This window comes from Myotis lucifugus, unplaced genomic scaffold (genome assembly GCF_000147115.1).
Source record: "Myotis lucifugus unplaced genomic scaffold, Myoluc2.0 scaffold_593, whole genome shotgun sequence".
NCBI classification, from domain to species: Eukaryota; Metazoa; Chordata; class Mammalia; order Chiroptera; family Vespertilionidae; genus Myotis; species Myotis lucifugus.
This window is the reverse complement of record NW_005871641.1, coordinates 92,526-113,259: the sequence shown is the minus strand read 5'-3', so window position 1 is coordinate 113,259 and position 20,734 is coordinate 92,526. Positions and strand designations below refer to the sequence as shown.

Here is a 20,734-nt window from a genome sequence, read left to right as displayed (position 1 = left end):
AGTTGACTGAGAGGAAGATGGGGGTGAGGGAGGATGTGTGGAAAGGGAGAGGGAGGGCCAGGGAGAGAGTCCGTGTAAGGGGACGGACGGCTTCCTTTACTGCAGCAGCTCAGGAGGGAAGCTCATTGAGCAAGCTGAGCCTTGCAACTGGCCAGCCAGGGCCACCGTGGTGAGGCCACATGTCACCCAGGCAGTCATGTGCCCTGAAGACGTTGATCAGTGTAGCTGTGCTAAGCACTTCACATTTCCCTACTCAGGGAAATGTTTGTAATAGCTGAGAACCCAGGAGCTCAAATGTATGAGAGCACATTTGTTTTAGTTGCTTCCCTTTATAGATGAGGAATCAGGTCCAGAGGAATCAATGACATTCAATAGTCATTCGGTAATTTTTTAAAAAGTCTCTATTTATTCCCTTGTGCTTTTTAAAAAATGAACAGTAGCTATTTATTCCCTTTAAAAATGTTGTTATTGATTTTAGAGAGAGGAAGGGAGAGGGAGCAAGAGAGAAACATCAATGATGAGAGAGAATCGTTGATTAGCTGCTCCTTACATGCCCCCTACTGGGGATCGAGCCTGCAACCCAGGCATATACGCTGCTGGCAATCAAACCATGACCTCCTAGTTCATGCGTTGACACTCAAACCACAGAGCCACACCAGCCGGGCTCATTCAATAAATTTTTATCAAGAATCTCACTAGTTACACTGTTCTAAGTGAACAAGTCAGACAGTCCCTGCCCTTATGGGGTTGACATCTTGGTTGGGGAAATAGTCAGTAAACAAGGCAATATGATTTACTCAGGGCCACACCATTGGTGGGTGCAGAGCTGGGACCTGCACATCCACTGACACCCAGTTCAAGTTCTAACCACCCAGACCACGTTGCCCACACTCAGTACTCTCTTCTAAAAATGGAGTACTAAGTAGCATGGCTCCAAGGAGTGCATTCCACTTAGAGAATAAGAACTTTTAAATGCCAGTCCAGATGTAATTATTTATGTCAGAAAAAGTGTCAGCCAATTTTCCCTGGTTTGTTTAAATGTATATTGGTCTGGCTCATCCCTTAACGCCACCAGAACTGTAGTATGGAAACAAAGGAATCTTTGTCAATGTTAATTCTGGATCTCCAAGACCACTTCCGGGATGAACCATGGGGGCCAGGTAATAGCTTTCAGGGCACTTCGTAAGTGCCAGCACGTAGTGAGGGTTCAGAGTCCTGTGCCACCTGGAAGCGTTGTCAGTGTTCAGGAAGGTGGGTGGCTCCGTGATGGTCTGTCCTTGGCTTCAGCAGAAGCACGGGGAGGTCATTCTAGGCTCCCCAAGTGCAGGGGCGGGATGGGCTGGGCGGGCATCTGTGTACTCCATTGTGTGCTCCCTACCGGAAGTTCAGTTTCCTTTAGCAAATAGTTGACCCCCTTTATCCACTCTGGTGCCCCCCAGGGTCATTTTTTAACATAAGCAATGTTGCCTAGTAACATAATTGACATTATATCTTTATTAGGTTTCCGGGGAAACAGAATTGGAAAGTTAACCTAAGGTCAAATTCTCAAGCAGAAGAGGAAAGGAACTTGTTAACCCTTTGTCCTCATTGTATTTTTTCCTGATATAACTTGTTTACTGTCTGTCTCCAATCACTGGAATATAAGTTCCACTGGGGTAGGAATTTTGTCTGTTTTATTTGGGGAGGGATCTGTATCTAGAGCAGTGTCTGGTGTACAGTTGGACATGAATGAATGAATGAACGAACAAACGAACTCATTTTCAGCTGAGATGGCTGTGGCTCACAGATGCCTAGCAGTGTGTTTTCTTTAAGCGTAGTTAATGCAACATACATGTATTGAAAGCTAGATATGTTTATCGAACTCTGTGCTAGGTTCTGGGATGTAAGGATGAACAGAACCACCTGGACTGGCTTCATGGGGCCTGCTGCTCTGATTGCTGCTTCTTGGTGGGAAAGAGGGAGAATGTCACTGACCATCTAGGTCTTCCTGCATATGATGTCCTTGTGTGAAAAGGGGGTGAAGGGGGCCAGGTGTCAAATGATTTCCTTGATCTCAGGAACAAATAGCTTTTCTGGGTCATAGGGACCTCTGTTTTGTGCCCTGTCTCTGAGATTGGGGGGAAGGGGTATTTACAGTGATGGTGGCTTTATTATAAGAAACTCCTTACGCAGGCCCTGGCAGACTCGTTCATTTCTAGAAGCCCCTGGCGTGGCAGCATTTTGTGCTGTAGGCCTCCTTACTTCAGCGTACCACATACACATCTGGGTGGAATTCCGGAGTTCCCACCACAGGAAGGAGAATTATTGTCTTCTGTGGGTTAGTTGTTTCAGAACATTTGCTCCCAGGGCCTCCCAGACCCACATTTTAAAAAGAATATGTGACTCTTGGAGTTGAACCCTTCACGGGCTGAATGAAATTGGACACAGAAGCACAGGAGAGTGTTTTAGTGTGGCCTCTGTAGGCAGCCCCGCAAGGGCAGGCATTGAAATGACACGTGTGTGTGGGGAAAGAGGAATTCACATCCTGTCTGGACAGAAGGAAGCCAGGCTCACCCTCTCTGACTGTTGGGAGCTTTCTGGGTAATTTGGTAATGTCTGTGCTGCAGAGCAGGCCATGCTGTTGCTGCCCGGGAGGGAGTGTGGGGAAGCGCGTAGCATCTTTATTCTGGCTCATGGTTAACCTACTTCTTCCCTCCCCTGGTTTAGGTGTCAAATGCATTAATATTTCACATGAGGGAAGGTGGGGGTGGAGGCCCCAGGTTTTTTTACTTCCTACCTATTTCTTTTTAAATCATTTTTTCTCTCCTTCTTTTTTCTTCTTTTTTTTCTTTTTTGCAGAGGTATTTTTAGTCAACTCTTAGAGAGATTAAGCTACAGCCCAGAAAATGACTGAGACATCTTTGGAGAATTTCTTACTTTTTTTTTTTTTTTAAGGAAACACTAGAACCTTCTATTGATAATGAGAGGGGCCATACATATTCTTACAAATACCTGCCTTTGTATTTGTGTAGCAATGTCTGCCATTGATCTGTACACCACCAATAAGGAAATCTGTGATAAAAATGTATGTTCTCATATCAAAGTCCTGCATTAAATTACAAGATTTTAAAAAATTAATGAATTTCTTTTTTCAATTGATGTTTGGATTTTCCACCTTCTCTACTTTAGGTTTGAATTTTGACTTCTTATTCACAAGTGACTTTGGTGCTAATTCTCTAGGCCCAGCACCAACACACTGTAGCTCTCCTCGGCTGCTCGCTCTGCGTCCTCGCTCGGGTCCTTGCTCTGCGTCCTGGCTCTGCTGGCAGGCGCTGGGTTGGTGGGCATGGTAGCTGGTTCTCCTTTGAATCTGGCAGAAGAGCATCCGAAGCAGCCGTCTCTGCATGTTGTAAACAAGCCACTAAAATATCACGACGAATCCAATGCTGTATTTCTTCCAAAAAATACCCAGAAAAACATTAGCCAGACTTGGTAAAATCTCTGAATACAGATTTTTTTTTCAAAAAAGATGCAGTTTTATTGCTTTCCAAGTACATTTTGAGCTAGTTAAGAAGGAAAACAATTGCCTACTCAATTCCACGAATGTTCGTTGAGAGTCTGCTAGGGGACAGTCACTAGGGTGTGCTCTGGAGGCACGAGATGAATACCAATGTTCTTTGAGCTCATGGGGAAGACAAGAACGCCAACAGTACGTGTAACACCTGGTGAAAAGCACCAGCGTGAAGGATGGGAGGGGGAAGAAGGAGGGGAGGAAGGAGGAAAAAGCTGCTTGTCTGGGTGAGTTCAAGTGTTTTAGAATTGACATTTGAACTTGGTCTTTGAGGGAGGGGTAAGATTTCCCCTTGTTAGGGAGGATTGGGGGACAGGAGGTAGTCATGGTTGAATGCTAGGTCTCCCAGACCAGATACACTTTATAAGCTCTTGAGAGCAGCGTAGTCTAGTGGTCCAAGAGCGCTGGCTCTGGATCCAGCTGCCTGGGTTTGAATCCTCCCTCTTGCATTTACTGTGACATTGGCCAGTTATTTAATCTCTCTGTGTTTCGGTTTTCTCACTTGTAAACTGGGGATAAGAATAGAACCTACTTCATAGTGTTGTTAGTGGATTAAGTGACTTAGTAATTATAGTGTGTTTGGACAGTGTCTGGCACATAGTAAGCATTATACATGGGCTCGACAAGTAAGTGAAGGGTTTGTCAGCTCCCTGATGGGAAGGTAAGAATTGGCAACTGAAATCTGGGAAGATGATAACAGCAGTGGTGGCATTTGAATCTCCTCATATATCCACATAAAAAAGACACAGTAACCAGATAGGAAAACCAAAACCCATGAACAACATTTACAACAAAACTAGATGACAGGGTATACTCATGAATTCCTAAGGACAGGCTGATGGGGACAAATTACCAACAGCTCCAGGCTAGCATGTAATTTGCATTTGTGTGGGTGAGAGCAGAAGGAAGCCATGGGACATCTGATGGACCAGAGAACAGGAGACCCTAAAATAGCCAACAAGTATTTATTGGAGAGCGCCTCTAGCCAATTTGAGATTAGCAGCCGAAAATGGGAAGTAAGGTCTGTGGGGTGGGAGCAGCCTGGCCCGTCTGACCCAGTAGGGCTCTTTCCTGGGACTGGGCCCCACAGCGAGGGGAAACTGCTGAGAGTGGAATGAAAATTGACCAAGAAGAGACAAAAGAAGGAAAAGGTAGACGTAAAAATGGGGGAAGGGGCAATAGCCAGGAATTATCAGAAAGCAAGCTGATATATATTTTAGCAGCTTTATTCAGGTATACTTTCTATAGCACAAATGTTATAAATATACAGTTTATTTTTTAATACATATATATATTGATTTCAGAGAGGAAGGGAGAGGGAGAGAGAGATAGAAAAATCAATGATGAGAGAGAATCATTTGTTGGCTGCCTCCTGCATGCCCCCCACAGGACATTGAGCCCCCAACCTGTGCATGTGCCCTGACTGGGAATAGAACCATGACCTCCCGGTTCACAGGTCAATGCTCAACCACTGAGCCACACCAGCTGGGCTACAGTTTAATAGTTTTAAATAAATTTATACAGCAGTGCAATCATCTGCACAATTCAGCTTTACATTTCCATCATCCTAAAGAGTTCTTCAAGCCTATTGCAATCAGGCCCCACTCCCACCCCCAGTGCCAGGCAACCACTTAGCTATTATTTGTCTCTATAGATTGGCCTTTTCTAAAAATTTTACATAAATGGAATCATAGAATATCTAGTAGTCCTTTATGTCTTTTTTTTTTGTCTTTTTCTGGTGTCAGGAGTGGGATCTGAGTCCTTTATGTCTTGCATCTTCAACTTAGTATAATGTTTTTGAGGTTCACCCACATTGTAGCATGTACCCATAGGCCCCTCCTTTTTGTTAGTTATTCCGTTGTATGGATATGCTATATTTTGTTTGTCCATTCACCAATTGATGAGCATTTGGATTGTTTCTACTTTGGGGCTCTCGTGAAGAAGGCTGCTGTGAACATTTGCATACAAATTTTTCCGCAGACGTATGTTTTCATTTCCCTTGGATAGATTCATAGGAATGGAATGGATGGGTCATCTGATAAGTCCATGTTTAACTTTTTAAGAAACTGCCAAACTGTTTTCCAAAGTGGCTGCACCACATTACATTTCCACCAGCAGTGTCTGAGAGTCCCAGTTTCCTTCCATTCTCTTCAGCTCTTGGTATTGCCAGCTTTTAACTTACAGCTAGTCTAGTGGGTTTATAGCTTTAATTTGCATTTCCCTAATGATTAATGTTGTCCAGCAGCTTTTCCTGTCCCTGTTATCTATTCTTATATCTTCTGTGGTGAAATATCTGTTTGACTATTTTGCCCTGTTTTCATTTGGGTTGTCATTATTAGGATACACATTCTTTATCAGATATAGCATTTGTAAATATTTTCTGCCAGTCTGTGGTTTGTATTCAATTTTAGTGATGTCATTTAAAGAGGAAAAGATAATTTTAATAAAATTCAATTTTTCAGTTTTTCTATTTATGGATTATCCTTTTGGTGTCATATCTAAGACATTTTCACCTAATCTAAAACCACAAAGATTTTCTCCCATGTTTTATTTTACAAGTTTTATAATTTTTACTTTTACCTGTAGATCTTTCATCTATTTTGAGTTAATATGCATGTGGTATGGGATAAGGGTCTGAGTTAAATTTTTTTGCATCTGAATATCCATTTGTCTAAGCACCATTTGTTAAAAAGTCTTCTCCTTTCCTATAAAATTGCCTTGACACATTAGTAAAAAATAACTAATTGAACATAAATGTAAAGGTTTATTATTTCTGGAGTCTCTATTTTGTTTCATTGATTTATATGTCTATCCTTAAGCCAATACCACACTGGCTTGAATATATAACTTTATAGCAGGTTTTAAAAATATATAGAGTAAGTCTTCTAACTTCATTCTTTTTCAAAATTATTTTGGTTATTTTCAGTCCTTGATATTTTTATATACATTTTAGAATCATCTTGTCTATTTCTACCAAAAAAAAAAAAAAAGCTGCCAGGATTTTGATAAGGGCTGCAGTGAATCTCAAGATCAATTTAGGGAGGATTGCCATATTAACAATAGTGAATTTTCCAATCCAAGGTCTCTCCATTTATTTAGATAACTAGAGGGTGAGTGACAATGGTCTTTTTTTTTGGGGGGGGGTGGTAATTACAAGGGTGTTTACCTTATAATAATTCCCTAAGCAATATATTTGATTTTTTTTGGTTTTCTGTATCTATATTTTATACAATAAAATGGTTAAAAAAGAATGGGAGGGGGACAGTAAAAGGTGGGACAGAACAGTGCCCAGCAGAGGGCAGGAGGTGTCCCTGCACTGGGAATCAAGAGGTCCAGGTTCTAGTCTTGGCTCTGCCACTCACTCACTGAGCTTTGGCAGATCTCACCCTTCCCCTCTCTGGGACCCAGTTTCCCTCTTTGTCCGTTGGAGGTAATGAAATCCAGCATGCTTCACTAGGTTGCTTGGAGAACCATCTGGAACAATGGGCTAGGGCAGTGGTTGGCAAACTGTAGCCCCTTGAGTGTGGCTCTTCCACAAAATACCACGTGTGGGCACACACGTACAGTTCGATTGAAACTTCGTGGCCATACTCAAGGGACCAAAGAGCCGCATGTGGCTCGCGAGCCGTGGTTTGCTGACCATGAGGCTAGGGGATGGCCTGGAACTGGCTACTGTTGCCTCCGCAGAAGATGATGATGATGGCTAGCATTCACTGAGTAAGGACTGCTACCTCGTGTGATCCTCACAGCAGCCTGTGAGCAGTAGGTATGCAGCCGGGTCTTATTCTATCCTGGCATGTGAGGCCCAGTCACTGTCCTCGGGGAGCTGATGAGAGTAAAATAACTGTTAACTGTCTTGCCAGTGGTTTATTGGTAAACTAGAGGCCTGGTGCATGGATTCATGCACTGGTGGGGTCCCTCGGCCTGGCCTGTGGGGATTGGGCCGAAACCAGCTCTCTGACATCCCCCAAGGGGTCCTGGATTGCAAGAGGGTGCTGGCCAGGCTGAGGTACCCCACCGGTGCCTGATCAGGACCGGGGAGGGACCGCAGGTGGGCTCTAGGGCATGTCCGGCCTGTCTTGCCCAGTCCTAATCACCCAGACCCCAGGAGCAAGCTAACCTACCAGTTGGAGCATCTGCCCACTGGTGGTCAGTGCACATCATAGCAACTGGTCGAATGGTCAGACACTTAGCATATTAGGCTATTATTATATAGGACTAGAGGTCCGGTGCACGAAATTCATGCACGGGGTGGAGAGGATCCCTTCAGCCCAGCCTGCACCCTCTCCAATCCAGGACCCCTCGGGGGATGTTCGACCTTTACTCGGTTGTTGGGTGAGGGCGTCCTGACCAATTTGCATATTACCCTTTTATTAGTATAGATGTCAGCTCTTGTAGATGGCTTAGAGGGGCTTGAAAATAGCTCATTCCCCTGCACAAATTAAATATTCGCCCCACAGGTGGCATTGGCCCCGATAAGGTGCTTAACAAAGCTTTTTCTCTGTAGGTGGCTCATAGGTGCAGTCAAACTACCATCTAAGTAATTGGTGTGCATTTTCACTGGGAAGGGCCAAATAAATGAGGCAAGGATGAGAGGATTTCAGGTAGAAGCTTGTCCTAACGACCTCTGGACAGACCCATTTCCATATCGCCATCACTTTGTCAACGTTAGCCCCTTGTCTGACTGTCTTACTTCCGAGTTCTGTCTCTGCTGTCCCCTTGTCATCCTCCCCACGGGAAGGGGCCACAAATCCCGCTCCTTCTTTCGAGCCCATGTAGTGAGTCCATGTGGAGGCGTCATCTGGCCCTGCTGCTCCCAGCCTCTCTTGCTTCTCTCCCTTCCCGCCTCTGTGATGCTTTTGTTTTTGTGTCACGGGAGTTAGTCACAGTTTCCAGTTTGTTTGCGGGCTTTTGCACGGCAGGCATCAGCGGCAGCTCTTCTGGCGCTGGAATGCGATTGGGCCCGTGTCAAACACCAACTCTTCTGTTTGCAGGCTGCGTGACGATCCCGGGCATGTTACATAATTTCTCCGAGCCTTTGTTTTCTCACGCACGGAACTACAGAAGGTGCTAAATAAATACTTGTTAATTGAGAAGAAAACTTTGACATAGTATATAATAGAAAACAGTTCTGATTTTGCACTATTTTCTGCTAAGCCAAAGATACACAAACATACCAGTGGCTGCTTTGGGCTTCTGCCCAATAAATGTTTATCTGTGGGACGGAGGGCCAGATGGCGGGTGGTGGGAGGCAGCGGATGGCTGGGCAGTGGGACGTTTGACGGAATTTTGAGCACTGGGCCAGGAGCTTCCCCAGGCGTTGGAAGTAGGCACAGTCCCATTTCAGACATGAGGACGCAGGTGAGGTCTGCTGCCCTCCTTCCTACCCTTCTCGGCGTGTGCCTGGCATCAGGGTGTTTTCCCTCTGCCACGTTTCCACGTCTCACATTCCTTTCTCCCTTCCCCTTCTGCTCCTGAGCACGCTCAACCCTTGCCCCCCCCTTTTAAAAAATATTTTTATTGATTTCAGAGAGGAAGAGAGAGGAAGAGAGAGATAGAAACAACCATGATGAGAGAGAATCATGGGTCGGCTGCCTCCTGCACGCCCCCCACTGGGGACCGAGCCCACAACTCGGGCATGTGCCCTTGACTGGAATCGAACCCGAGACCCTTCGGTCCGCAGGCTGACTCGCTATTCACCGAGCCAAACCGGCTAGGGCTGCCCTTTCTTCTTTTCTGTCCCCAACTTACTGCCTTTCCCAGGCCCAAGCAAGTTGTCTGGCACGACTCACGAGAATGAGAATCCCAGCGGCAGGCCTCACACTGAGCAAAACCGCTCTGGTTCCCCAGGAGCAGATCAGAGGCTCCTGTGTACCAGTTGCCCAGCAGAGCCCTCTCCTTCCCCGTTGAGTGTAAGAGGCCTGGTTGGGAACGGGACGCCTTGAGCAGGCCTGGGCCTGAGCACCCCACAGTGGCTCCCCTCTGTCCCCCAGCCGCTCCTCACCCAGGCCTGCTACCTGCCTGGCTCCTGAAGCCACCGGGACCAGTGACCCCTACGTTGAAAGGCCTTTTTTTTTTTTTTAACTGAGTCCCTTGGACTGTTTTAGTCATAGTTCTTGAAACATTGTCCCCGAGGTGGTTTTGTAAATGCAGCCTCCTGTTTCCTGATTGGAATGGAAGGGAACTCCTGCTCTTACCCTGCTCTTCACTGTCAGCTCCAGGGTGTGGCACGGGGGGAAGGACTGCCCTTCCCCCACGTCCTTTCTGCCTTTCTCCCGCTCACAGCCCAGCTGGCCTGGGAACAGGAGAGTCAGACATCCTTTTATCTGTGTGACTTTGCTGCTAAGAATCGATTAGTGTTTGAACTCATATTGGTAGCAGACCGTTTCTACCTCCTCAACTGTCTTTCTTCTACTAATGTGCTTATTGACGTTTAAGGTGAATGTGGAGTTGCCTGGTGCTCCTCCGTGTTCCGTGTCATTAGCGTGAGGCAGGGCGTGCGGAGCCCCAGCCACTCCTCTCCTCACCCCGTCCTCCAGCTCCGGCTGGACCTGCCGCAGACGCTTTCCTCCGTGGAAGTAAACTACAGTGTCAGCTTAGAATTACACTCTCATAAGGCCCTGGTGGTTCAACTGCCCAAACCTCCAGTTTGAGCCACTCAAACCACCGTCAGTGGCTCAGCCACCCAAGTTCACGTGTGAGTTTGGGCTGGCCCTTTTGATTGAACTCTCTCCAGTGCTAGCTGCGTTCGCCGAGATAGGACAGGACAGAGCCAGTCGCCAGCACCTTGGGCCCTCGGCTCCTCAGGGCTGCCCTGGGCCTGTGGCCTTCGGTGGACACTCTGCACGCTTCCCCATGGACACTGGCATCTTAGGAGATGCCGCCATGATTTCCTGAGAGTGACCAGCGTCCCAGAGAAGGAGCATTTTCCTAGCCTCACCCAACATCAGTTGTCTTGTCATTGAGGACATGATAGGTTTTCCAATAAATAGCAAAGTGAATGAATGGGTCCAACTGGGGAATGCCTTTTTCCCCCTTCAAAATTAAATGACTCCAAAGAAGTAAAACAGACTTTCCTGCGCTATAAATTGCCGAGACGGTAGATTCCAGAATTCCAAAACTGTTGGAGCAATGGCAGAGTTTTGAGGATAATAGTGGTAATAATGCAAACACCCAGAAAGCTCTTACTACATGTATGAACTCATTTAATGCTTGCAACCAGTCTATGAGGTGAGCACATCTGCTATCACCATTTTACAGCGGAGGAAACTGAGGCTCAGGCACTTTCCCCAGATCAACACGAGTGAGTTGTAAAGCTTGGATTTGAGCCCATTCAGTCTGGCTCCAGAGTCCCTGCTCTGTTATGCCTACGTTTATCAACAAAGATGTGGATTTCCAGGTGAATACTTAGGAGAACAGTCCTTATATGTGCGATACTGGTTTGTTTGTTAAAAATATTATTAGATTGAATAGTCCAACTGTGTTAAAAACTGTTTGGCTTCTAGGGTTAAGTTGAGCATCATTATAAGTTCCTGGGGAAGCATATTCATTGGCTGAATCACTATTGCCTCCTCTGTACACAGTAGGCCCTCAACGTGTGTGTGTGTGTGTGTGTGTGTGTGTGTGTATAATTTTTTAATGTTTTTATTGATTTCAGAGAGAGGGATAGCAACAACAATGATAAGAGAGAATCATTGATCAGCTGCCTCTTGAATGCCCCCTACTGGGGATCAAACCCGCAACCCAGGCATGTGCTGTGACCTCCTGGTCCGTAGATCATTGCTCAACCACTGAGCAACACCGGCCAGGAGACTATATATATATTATCCTCACCTGAGGATATGTTTATTGATTTTAGAGAGAAACACCAATGTGAGAGAGAAATATTGATTGGCTGCCTCTCATACTCACCCCAACAGTGGATTGAAACCACAACCTTTTGGAGTACAAGACGGTGCTCAACCAACTGAGCCACCAGCCAGGGCTCAACAATTATTTTTTGAATGAGGATGGATATCCTTTGACTCAATCCCAGCGGTTGGAAAGAAGGAAGGACATGAGACCGGGCCAACCTGGCCCTATTTCTTTTTCCTTGGAGACTCGGGGATTGGGAGTGGGAGAAACAGCAGAAGGCTGAGTTGCTCCCCTGCCTGAGCTCCTGGAGCAGTTGGTCCAGCTTTCATCCATGTGGGAGGCACCTTTGTGCATGTCCCTGTCGAGACCCTGAGAGGACTCTCTGGACCTTTTTTGATTTGTGCCTCTACGGCCTGGCACACAGAGCCTGCCTGTCTGCTGCCTGCTGCCCGGCCGGCTGACCAAAATGCCCAATTCCCTCTGCTTTTGTCCCGAGGAAGCCTCAGTTGCTGAGGTAGGCAGAAAAAATGTCGTTAAGCCTGGTACAACTCTCATTAGGTTTGAAATGAGACTTCCGGACGCTTCGCCTGCTTGTTCACATCCCAGCGCGGATGGTTGTCACACCCGTCACTGTATCTGGGCTGCAGCTGGCTGGCTGCGTTGGTCAGAGAGAGTCCTTTGCTAACGAGGCCAAGGTTGTGGGTCGGGTCCATGGGCCCTGACGGCCGCGAGAGCATCTGTCTTCACAACACATGTCACTGGATCCGAGGCCAGAGTGTGCAGAGGACAGAAGCTGGGCCCGTGCGGCGCAGCAGCCGACGGCGGCCAGCAGAGCCTTTGGACGGTGAAGGATGGCCTTTTCTTGCCCCACTTTCCGGCTCTGGGTCTCTGGTTTTGATTTCAGACTTTTCCAATTGATGAAACTAACGGTTATGTAAACGGAGGGGAAGGGTTCCCGAGCTTGAGAACAGAGAGAAATGGGCCTAGAGGTGCACAACACGTCTGTTTTTCTGGGCTTATAAGCATGGACATTGTCCAGAACACCTATGGGCACGTCTCATGACGTAAGAAGTACCCGATTCCCTTGTTCCCTTAGTAATCAAGAAAGCTCTTCTCAGCAGAGAGAATGGGAAAGGGATTTCAGAATAGAAGATTGTGCTCACTCTTGTGGGGGGAGGGGGTCCACCGCTTACTAGGTGTCACTGGGTGCCTGGTTAGCTCTGTGAGGCTGCTGGGACATGGAGAGGCGGTACAAAGAGGGCCTGTGCTCTCACGATGGTCACAGTTTGGTTGGAAGACAGACCTAAATACACATGAAAATCAGTGTGTTAAGTGTCACCTGTGCTCAAAATACAGGCGCACCCATTGGGAGCACCCAGGACCGGTGCCTTGGTCTTCCCGGAGAAGCTGGGACTTGAATGACTTGAAGTTTCTTTGGACACTTCAGACAGAGAGAGGAGCATGTGGAAAGGCATATGGGAAGGGAAGTGTCTGGAAGATTTTTTTTTTTAGTTTTGAAGTCCTCATTATCTACATAGCTGTCTCGAAGCTGTCAGGCCAGGCATGCCCGGCAACATCGCTTGGTACCGGCATGTCACCCCTCCCCTGGGCACCCAGGCAGAGTCACCACGGGCACATGAGGATTCTGTGTAGGAGAGAGCTGTGCTGTGCTACTGCCTGTCACGAGCAATGCCAAAAAGGGGGCCTAGAGGCAGGGGGATGTACCCCCTGTGGCCTCGCTTCATCTGACTCTGGCAGTTCTGAATTGCATTCACTCCATGAACATTTACTGAGCGCTTTCTGTTTGAGGGATTTGGGACATGTTAGTGGCAAAACAAAGACCCTGGTCCTCAAGGCGCCTACATTCTTTTGGGGGCTGTGAAGCCTCTGAGCTCCCTGAGGCAGGGGTGGTGGCCTTCGCCAGTGTGTCCTCAGCCTGGGACTTGGTGCTCAGTAAAGGCTGGGATAACCTGCCACTTGGGAGTTCCAGAAGTGAGGGTTGGTAAGAGACCAGGGATTTGGCATCCAGAACAACAAAAGTATTCATATCAGGACTTTGAGTGTGCGCACCAGTGATAGTTGATAATGACTTTAAGTGGATGGTGGCCTGGGCCAAGCTCTGAGGTCAGACGATAATTTAGAAGGATAAGTTAAGGGGGAGAATTGTATTTTCCCTTCTCACTCCCAAGAAATGGGAAGAGGAAGAACAAAGCCCTATTCTGAGCTTGCTGTGGAAGTAGCGCCCATCACAAGGCAACGTGGTTCTCAGTCTCTGAGTTTTCCGTTTTGATTTGGGGTTGGGAGCCCTGCTTCCATCCCCCCCACCCCCCTCGGTTAGATACACAGGCCCAGGTGATGGTATTCAGGAGCTGAGGTTGTCGTTCCGAGGCCTAGAACAGAACCAGGCGCTGCTGTAGGCTTGTTCATAAGAATGTACACTTCAGAGGCAAGACTTCCAAAGTGCTGCTGCAGGGCCCAGGGGGTCAAGAGGCAAACCACAGGCCCCTCCCCCCGGTGTCCGCAGGAAGTCATGCTTTTGCACTGACCTCATGGCCAGCAGACAAGCCCTGGAAGGAGGAGATTCAGAAGGAGGAGGAGGAGACCAGATAGAAAAGGGAGGAGAGAAGGAAAAAATGGAAGTAGGTCAGGGAGAGGGAGACGGTGTCCCCATGAAAAGGGACAGAGACTGAGCAGGAGGTTGCCTGCGTTTGAACAAGAGCAAGGCCGTGGGACACTGGGTTGGGGACAGGCAGTGACGCTGGAAAGTGGAAGCGGGGTTTTGCCTGTTTTTCTGGCTGAAAACGGGCTGGTGCTCAAGGGACCTGCTGGCACTTTCTCCTTGGTCAGAGCGGAGCTGTTTGGGAACCGTCTGACCTGGATAAACAGGCACCCGGCTCGGGGAGCTGGCCCCAGCAAGGTGCAGGGGTGAACCCCGCGTTCTGACAGCTTGCCAACGCACCTGCTGCTCCGGGGTTGGCAAGAACATTCATTTGGAGAACGGTTTGCTATAATGAATTCTGACATCACTGCGCTCTGACAAGGGTGTTGAAATGGGTAACTGACCTCCTGTCAGGGGTCTGTGGGAGCCTCACCCCCAGGAACACTCCTCGCCTCTCCTCATTCTGGAGCAGAGGTTTTAAGCAGCAGTCCCTTCCCCTAGTTGTTGATCACAACATTTTAAGGATAAAGTAACAGTTCAGAGACAAGAAGCAATCCTGTGGCGTTTGTTTACTCCCCTCCACTCGGGTTATTTCATAGCATTTAGAATGTAATTCTTAAAGTTAATTTCCCTTTTTGTTCCTTTGTCTCATGATGATCCAACTAGATTAGAAATTGTTTTTTCTGCTGCCAACAGTGAAAGCTATTGGCTGAATAAGATGATGCGACCTACAGACGTATGAACGGTGTGGGCGTCCATGAGAATCGCATGTTTCTGCATCTGGATTCTTCTTCACTTTCTAATATTTACAATGAGCAGCCTTTTACCTTCAGCTCCTCCTTCCTCCTGCTGCCGAGTTGGCCTGTGGTTGGACAGCCGGCCTCGAGGTCGGCCTGATGGTGCCGCGGTTCATGTGGGCAGCACAGCCCCAGGCCTGCCGAGACCTTCGCGGCCGCTGTGGATCTTGGTTCACCAGCAGGATGCCTCCCAGTTTGAGGAAGAATTTGATTCACAGAAACACACTAGAAACAGTTTGAGAAAAACTTGTATCTGCTTCCAAGGTAACGTCAGTGCTTTGGGAACATGCCCTCGTTTCCCCTTACGATGTGACTGCCCCTTGGTCTGGGGGACTTCCTCCAGCCTCCACCAGAGGGCCTCGGTCCTGCACGGAGAGCCACCTCCGCCTTAGAGTGGAGGTCAGTTTATCCATCCTTCTCCTTTAAGGCGGGGAGGCCTTGCCCTGGGCGCTGGGCCGCTTCACCTGGGCCAACAGATTTTCCCCACTTGTGAACCGGTTCCTAGAAGTATCTCATTGGCTGCCATCCCTGGAATGCATGAAATTTGTACCGTGTGCCGTGTATATATATATTAAGTAATTTGCATATTAATGACACAAAACATAGGCCTGAGCTCTTGATCTCATAGTCTGTGCTTTCTCCTGAGCTGTACTTCATTTCGAGAACCTACGTTTCTTTTGTCCAGGAAGGTGACAGAGCTCCCGGCTCACTCTCTTGCCGGGTCTGGGAACCTGAGCAAGCCATGTCCCTTCCGTGTCATAATGAGTAGACAGTGTTAGGTCATTACAGCTAGAATATTGTGTTTTTGCCTCGATAAGTCACTCCTTCTGCAAGGAGGACGCGGTTCATTCTGAGTGACCAGTTCCCATCCTGCAGCCTTCCCTGAGTTACCGTGTTTAGGTTTGGTGCTGCCCGTTCAAGGCCTGATCTCCACCCCGGGAAACAGCCCTAGAAACCTGCGTCTCCCATTGTGTCGTCTCAGTCCCACCCCTGTCATACAGTTCACAATGCCACTGCTGTTCTGCCTCGTACACCGTGGGAGCTTAACCAGTGGTTCTGGAATAAAACAGACTACTCCTTCCTGCCCGTCCGTGTTTTAGCTGTCGCTGTCTCCTTCCCCCACGTTACTTACGAGAACTGAGCTTCAGTCCGAAAGCAAATGTGCTTTGCTGCCTGAGAACACGGATCCCATAAAAACAAACGAAGGGGAAAGCAAAGGAGATTGCATGTCCCCAGGCCTGTCACCTGATTTTCACCCCCGTCTCTTAGATCTCCTTCCTCGCTGCTTCGAGTCCTGAGCTCACGCTTCTCTTCCTATGCCCCCAGAAAACACTGATCTGCTGCCACCCGATCCGTGTGGGTGAGAGGAGGATGGGAGTATTTGTGTACCCGCGCCAACAAACTGAGCGAAGTTCTGGGGCTGTTCTTGTGAATGAGAGTTCTGGGATGTCATGTAGGTAGAAGAGGCGAATTGATAGCCCTTGCGAGTGTTGGTAACGTACAGAACCCACATTCAGTTTGATTTAATACCTTTGTGCAATTTCAAATGTCATCCAAGAAGAGGGCCGAATGCCTGGCGCATCTGCCACAGCCTGCAGGGCTGGCTGACAGGTTTGCACCGGCTGACCGGCGCTGCGGCGTCTTGGAAAGATGAGATGTGTTCTAATGAGCAGGTTATAAATATCCCCGAGTTATGTCATAGGTGGTAGCGGCGCTCAATGTAAAGGGACCGGCTGGGGAGTGCGCCAGCTGAGCAGCCGGGCGCAGCTTTCAGCGAGGACAAGTGGGGCCTGGATATATTGACCAGGATGTTACTCAGGAATCATTTGTCCCTTAATGAAATGTGTCACCAAACACGTCTCTGTGAGGTGTGTGGGGCAGCGGGTTGCGATATGTTCTGAGCCGTCCGGCAGCTCAGGTTCCGTGCTCATACAGCTGCTCCCAGAAGGGGCCTCTGACCCTTGGCTTCTCCGCGGGCTTGGAGGCGGGGGTGGGGGAGCATTTGATGGATTTATTGGGCAGTAATTTATGTTTGCAAAGATGCAGCGTGGTTGCTTGGTGGAGCCCCTCATTTCTCACACCTTTTCTCTCTGTCTTGCCCATAAAAATGGCAAGTTACAAGTAACCTTTCCCCACACTGCATGCGGTGCCTTGTGGATATTTCTGTTGCCCAGTTGCCACCCACCTTTTAGATGAAAAGACAGATTTCAGCGCCACTCAGCAGAGCAGGAAAACCGCGGAGCCACGTAAGGATGAAGATAGACTCTGGCAAGATACCTTGCTTTTGAGGGGCGGGGAGAAGGGAGCGTCAGAATTGATTTTCCAACTTTCGTTTTTGTGAGAAAATTTGGTTGCAGAAACACAAAAATCCATCAATCCTAGGTCATGTTTTGGAGATTTGAACAAAGATGGACAGGCACATTCAGAATAATTGTTGCTTAAAATATAGCCAACAGCTTTTATGTAGATAAAATGCATTGAAATATGTGTATGAAACATTTGATGTTAATACACGCCAGATGGAAACCCTGTCAAATTCTGTGTGCACACAGGAACTTGACCAGAGGAGTGGGGAGGTTCAGAGAGCTCCTCAGAGCCGTCGAGACGAGAACAACTCAGAACCTGCGAATGGTAAGTGTGGTGAATGACTCGACTAAGTGTGATCTCTCTCTCTCTCTCTCTCTCTCTCTCTCTCTCTCTCTTTCTCTCTCATATATGTTAATAGGTATAGTTTACATACCATATAATTAACTGTTTATAGTCAGTGGTTTTTAGTATACACACAGGACTGTTTAGCCATCGCTAATATTTCATTTTAAAAGGTTTCATCGCCCCAAAAAGGAACTCCATAGCCATTAGTAGTCAATCTCCATTCTCCCTGTTCCCCAGCCCCTGGCAATCACTCATTTACTTTCTGTTTCTATAGATTTCTCTCTTTGGGACATTTTATATAAATGGAATTATACAATATGTGGTCTTTTTGTGACTGGCTTCCTTTAGGATATTTTTAAGGTTCACCCATGTTGTAGCCTGCACCAGCATTTTGTTCCTTTTTATTACCAAATAATATTCTATTGTATGGATATAAGACACTGGAGGCCCAGTGCATGAAATTTATGCACAAGTGCGGTCCATAGGCCTGGCCGGCGATCAAAGTGTGAGCATCTGGCATGGAAGGGCAGGTCCCAGCTGACCTCTGGGCCCTGGGCAGCACCTGGGCCTCTAGGCCCTCACGCACCCCCCTCCACCTGAGTCACAGCACCTGAGTCCCCACATGTAGGTGCGGTGAGCGTGGCGGACGCTGTGGGCCAGGGCGCAGCGTGAGCCACTGGGGCCGCCCAGCAGCGCTGCATGAAAGCCGGGTAGGCAGCACGCTCTCTACTGGCCAGCCTCGCAGACCAGCTCCTGTGCAAACCCACAAGGAGCCCAGCTGGCCCCTGTGGTCCCGGCGGCTATGGCCCGGCTCACCCAAAGACGCTGCGCGAGTGCAGGCTCCTCATGGGCACCCAGCACCTGAGTGTGGGGGCTTCCCTAGTGCACGAGCCCTGTTGTCCCGGGGGAGGGTAGCAGGTGGAATGAGAGTGAGCTCAGCAGACACCCTGCATTCTCACCACACCTCCATCCCCATCACCCTCGCCCCCAGGTAGCCAGAGAGAAGTTGCCGATGTCCGCCTGTTCCGCCATGTTCTTCACTGCACCCTGGTGGTCAGAGCATGTCATAGTGAGCGGTTGAACTCCCAGTCAAATGACCGCCCGAGGGGATAATTTGCATATTAAGCTTTTATTATATAGGATTTTACTTATCCATTCATTAGTTGATAGACATTTGGGTTGTTTCACTTTTTAACTGTTACGAATAATGCTGTTGTGAACATTCTTATACAGGTTCTTATGTGGACATATGTGCTCATTTTTCTTGGGTATGTACCTAGGAGTGGAATTGCTGGATCATATGATAACTCTATTTTTAACATTTAGAGGAGTTGCCAAACTCTTTTCCAAAGTGGTCGCACCATTTTACATTCTCGCTAGAAGTTATGAGGTTCCAGTTTTCCACACCCTCGACATTTGTTGTTGTCTGTCTTTTTAGCTGTAGCCATCCTAGTGGGTGTGAGATGCCGTCTCATCGTGGTTTTGGTTTACATTTCCCTGATGGCTAATGATATTGAGCATCTTTTCAGTTGCTCATCTGTAGTGCTCTCTCTTAAACATAAGAAATGCATCCCGTAAGGCAGGTAGAATGTAAGCCCTCCCAGATGCCATTGCATGAAGGGATCGCTTGTATGCTAATGATTCATACAGACAGAGCAAAGCAGATTAGCCCTGAGCAGTACCTAGTTGTTTAACTAATTATACTATATAATAAAAGGGTAACATGCAAATTGACCCCAATGGCAGAACGACCAGAACGACCGCTAGACCAGTCACTATGAGGCGTACTGATCACCTCTTGGTCCCTTTTCCTGATGGCCACCCACGGGCAGCAAGCAGGCAGGAACAGCTGACCTTTTGGTCACTTCCCCAGGCCATCAGGCACCGATCACCCGATGGCAAACGGGGCTGGGGGTGGGGGCGGTGTCAGGGGGCGGGGCCGGCTGCGGGCAGCTGGGGAAGATGGCCTTGATCGCAGGCCAGGCCTAGGGACCGTGCGCTGGGCCTCTAGTATTGACTGTAAAACTTAGAAGTTAAATAACGCGTTGATCAGCCATTTGGCTCTCCTTTTGACTTGACTTCTCTCTCTTCCTTTTTAATCCTTTCCCTTTCCTTCCTGGAGACATTCATCACACCTTCATAGGTTGCCCTTCAGAGCCATAGCCATTGAGTGAGGGTTTGGGCAAAGGCCTGGTGCTTACTGGGAGCAAATGCTGCCTGTCACCACTGATGCAGAAACCCCGTGTAAGATCGCAGTTTCTTTTGTCTTCTGTCATCCATGCGATTGTCCTCCCATCATCACAAATCCTTTAAATGCTGTAGGAGAGCATGCCCTGGGGCCAGGCTAACGGATTCCTGCCACAGAAACGAGGCTGTATCTTCCGTTTGATGTCTCCAGAGTTTTAGATGCAGACATATAACTCATGGGGGCAGATGGCTAAGCCATAGGCTTTCCTGGGACTATGGGGGTGAGAGAAGATGGACTTCACACATACCTCCCCCACCAACTCACTTGGTTTTCAATATTTATTTACATAGTCATGTGATTTATAGGTGCCTTAAGAAATTCAAAGTATTTCAACTTGTAGTAATTTTTATCCATGTTTTACAGTGGAAACCACTGCAAAATATGGATAAAAATCATTGCCTTTTTCCCCCTCATTGATCTACTCCCAACATTCCATAAAACTTCTCAGCTGGTCAATATAACAGCTTTTTCCAAAATTTGGAAGCATAATATAAGTAACTGATGGTGTTAGCAAATGTTTTTATAACTTTTTCAAGCACATTGAAAAAGCCCATCTTTCAAAATTGCTTACATATGGAGCATTTGTTCATATTGTTATCTTTCAAAAATATATATTGATTCATTAAGGAAACAAATGTGTTTTTTTCTCATTAAAAAGAGTGACTGTATTGAATACACTGTTGGAATCTGCCTGCTGCTAACTTCAATGTTATTTTTCAGAATTAGAGAATATCTTTCATTATAAGGTTTATGATTTTTAAATTAGTATGTTTGAACTTATAAATAGATATACGTTAGGAAGGAAGACAGCTTTCTTTGTTTGTTTTCTGAGAATTACAGTGAAGAGGCCTTGAAAGAAAGTCTGGGTAGACTGGAGCTGCCCCTGGACATTCTCAGCTGTTAACTGGTCAGTGTTAATATGAGAGGAGTAGCCCGGCCGATGTGGCTCAGTGGTTGAGTGTCAACCTATGAAC

The 20,734-nt window shown here is 47.5% G+C and overlaps 1 protein-coding gene across 1 annotated transcript in view; it reads left to right on the top strand.

Annotated features, from left to right (window-relative positions):
- The window catches only part of TTC7B (tetratricopeptide repeat domain 7B), a 146,438-nt gene that overhangs the window by 37,236 nt on the left and 88,468 nt on the right, over positions 1–20,734 (top strand). The window contains exon 5 of the mRNA XM_023745863.1: positions 17,413–17,491. Within this exon, the coding sequence (XP_023601631.1) occupies positions 17,413–17,491 (79 nt within the window). The remainder of the gene's footprint in view (positions 1–17,412; positions 17,492–20,734) is intronic.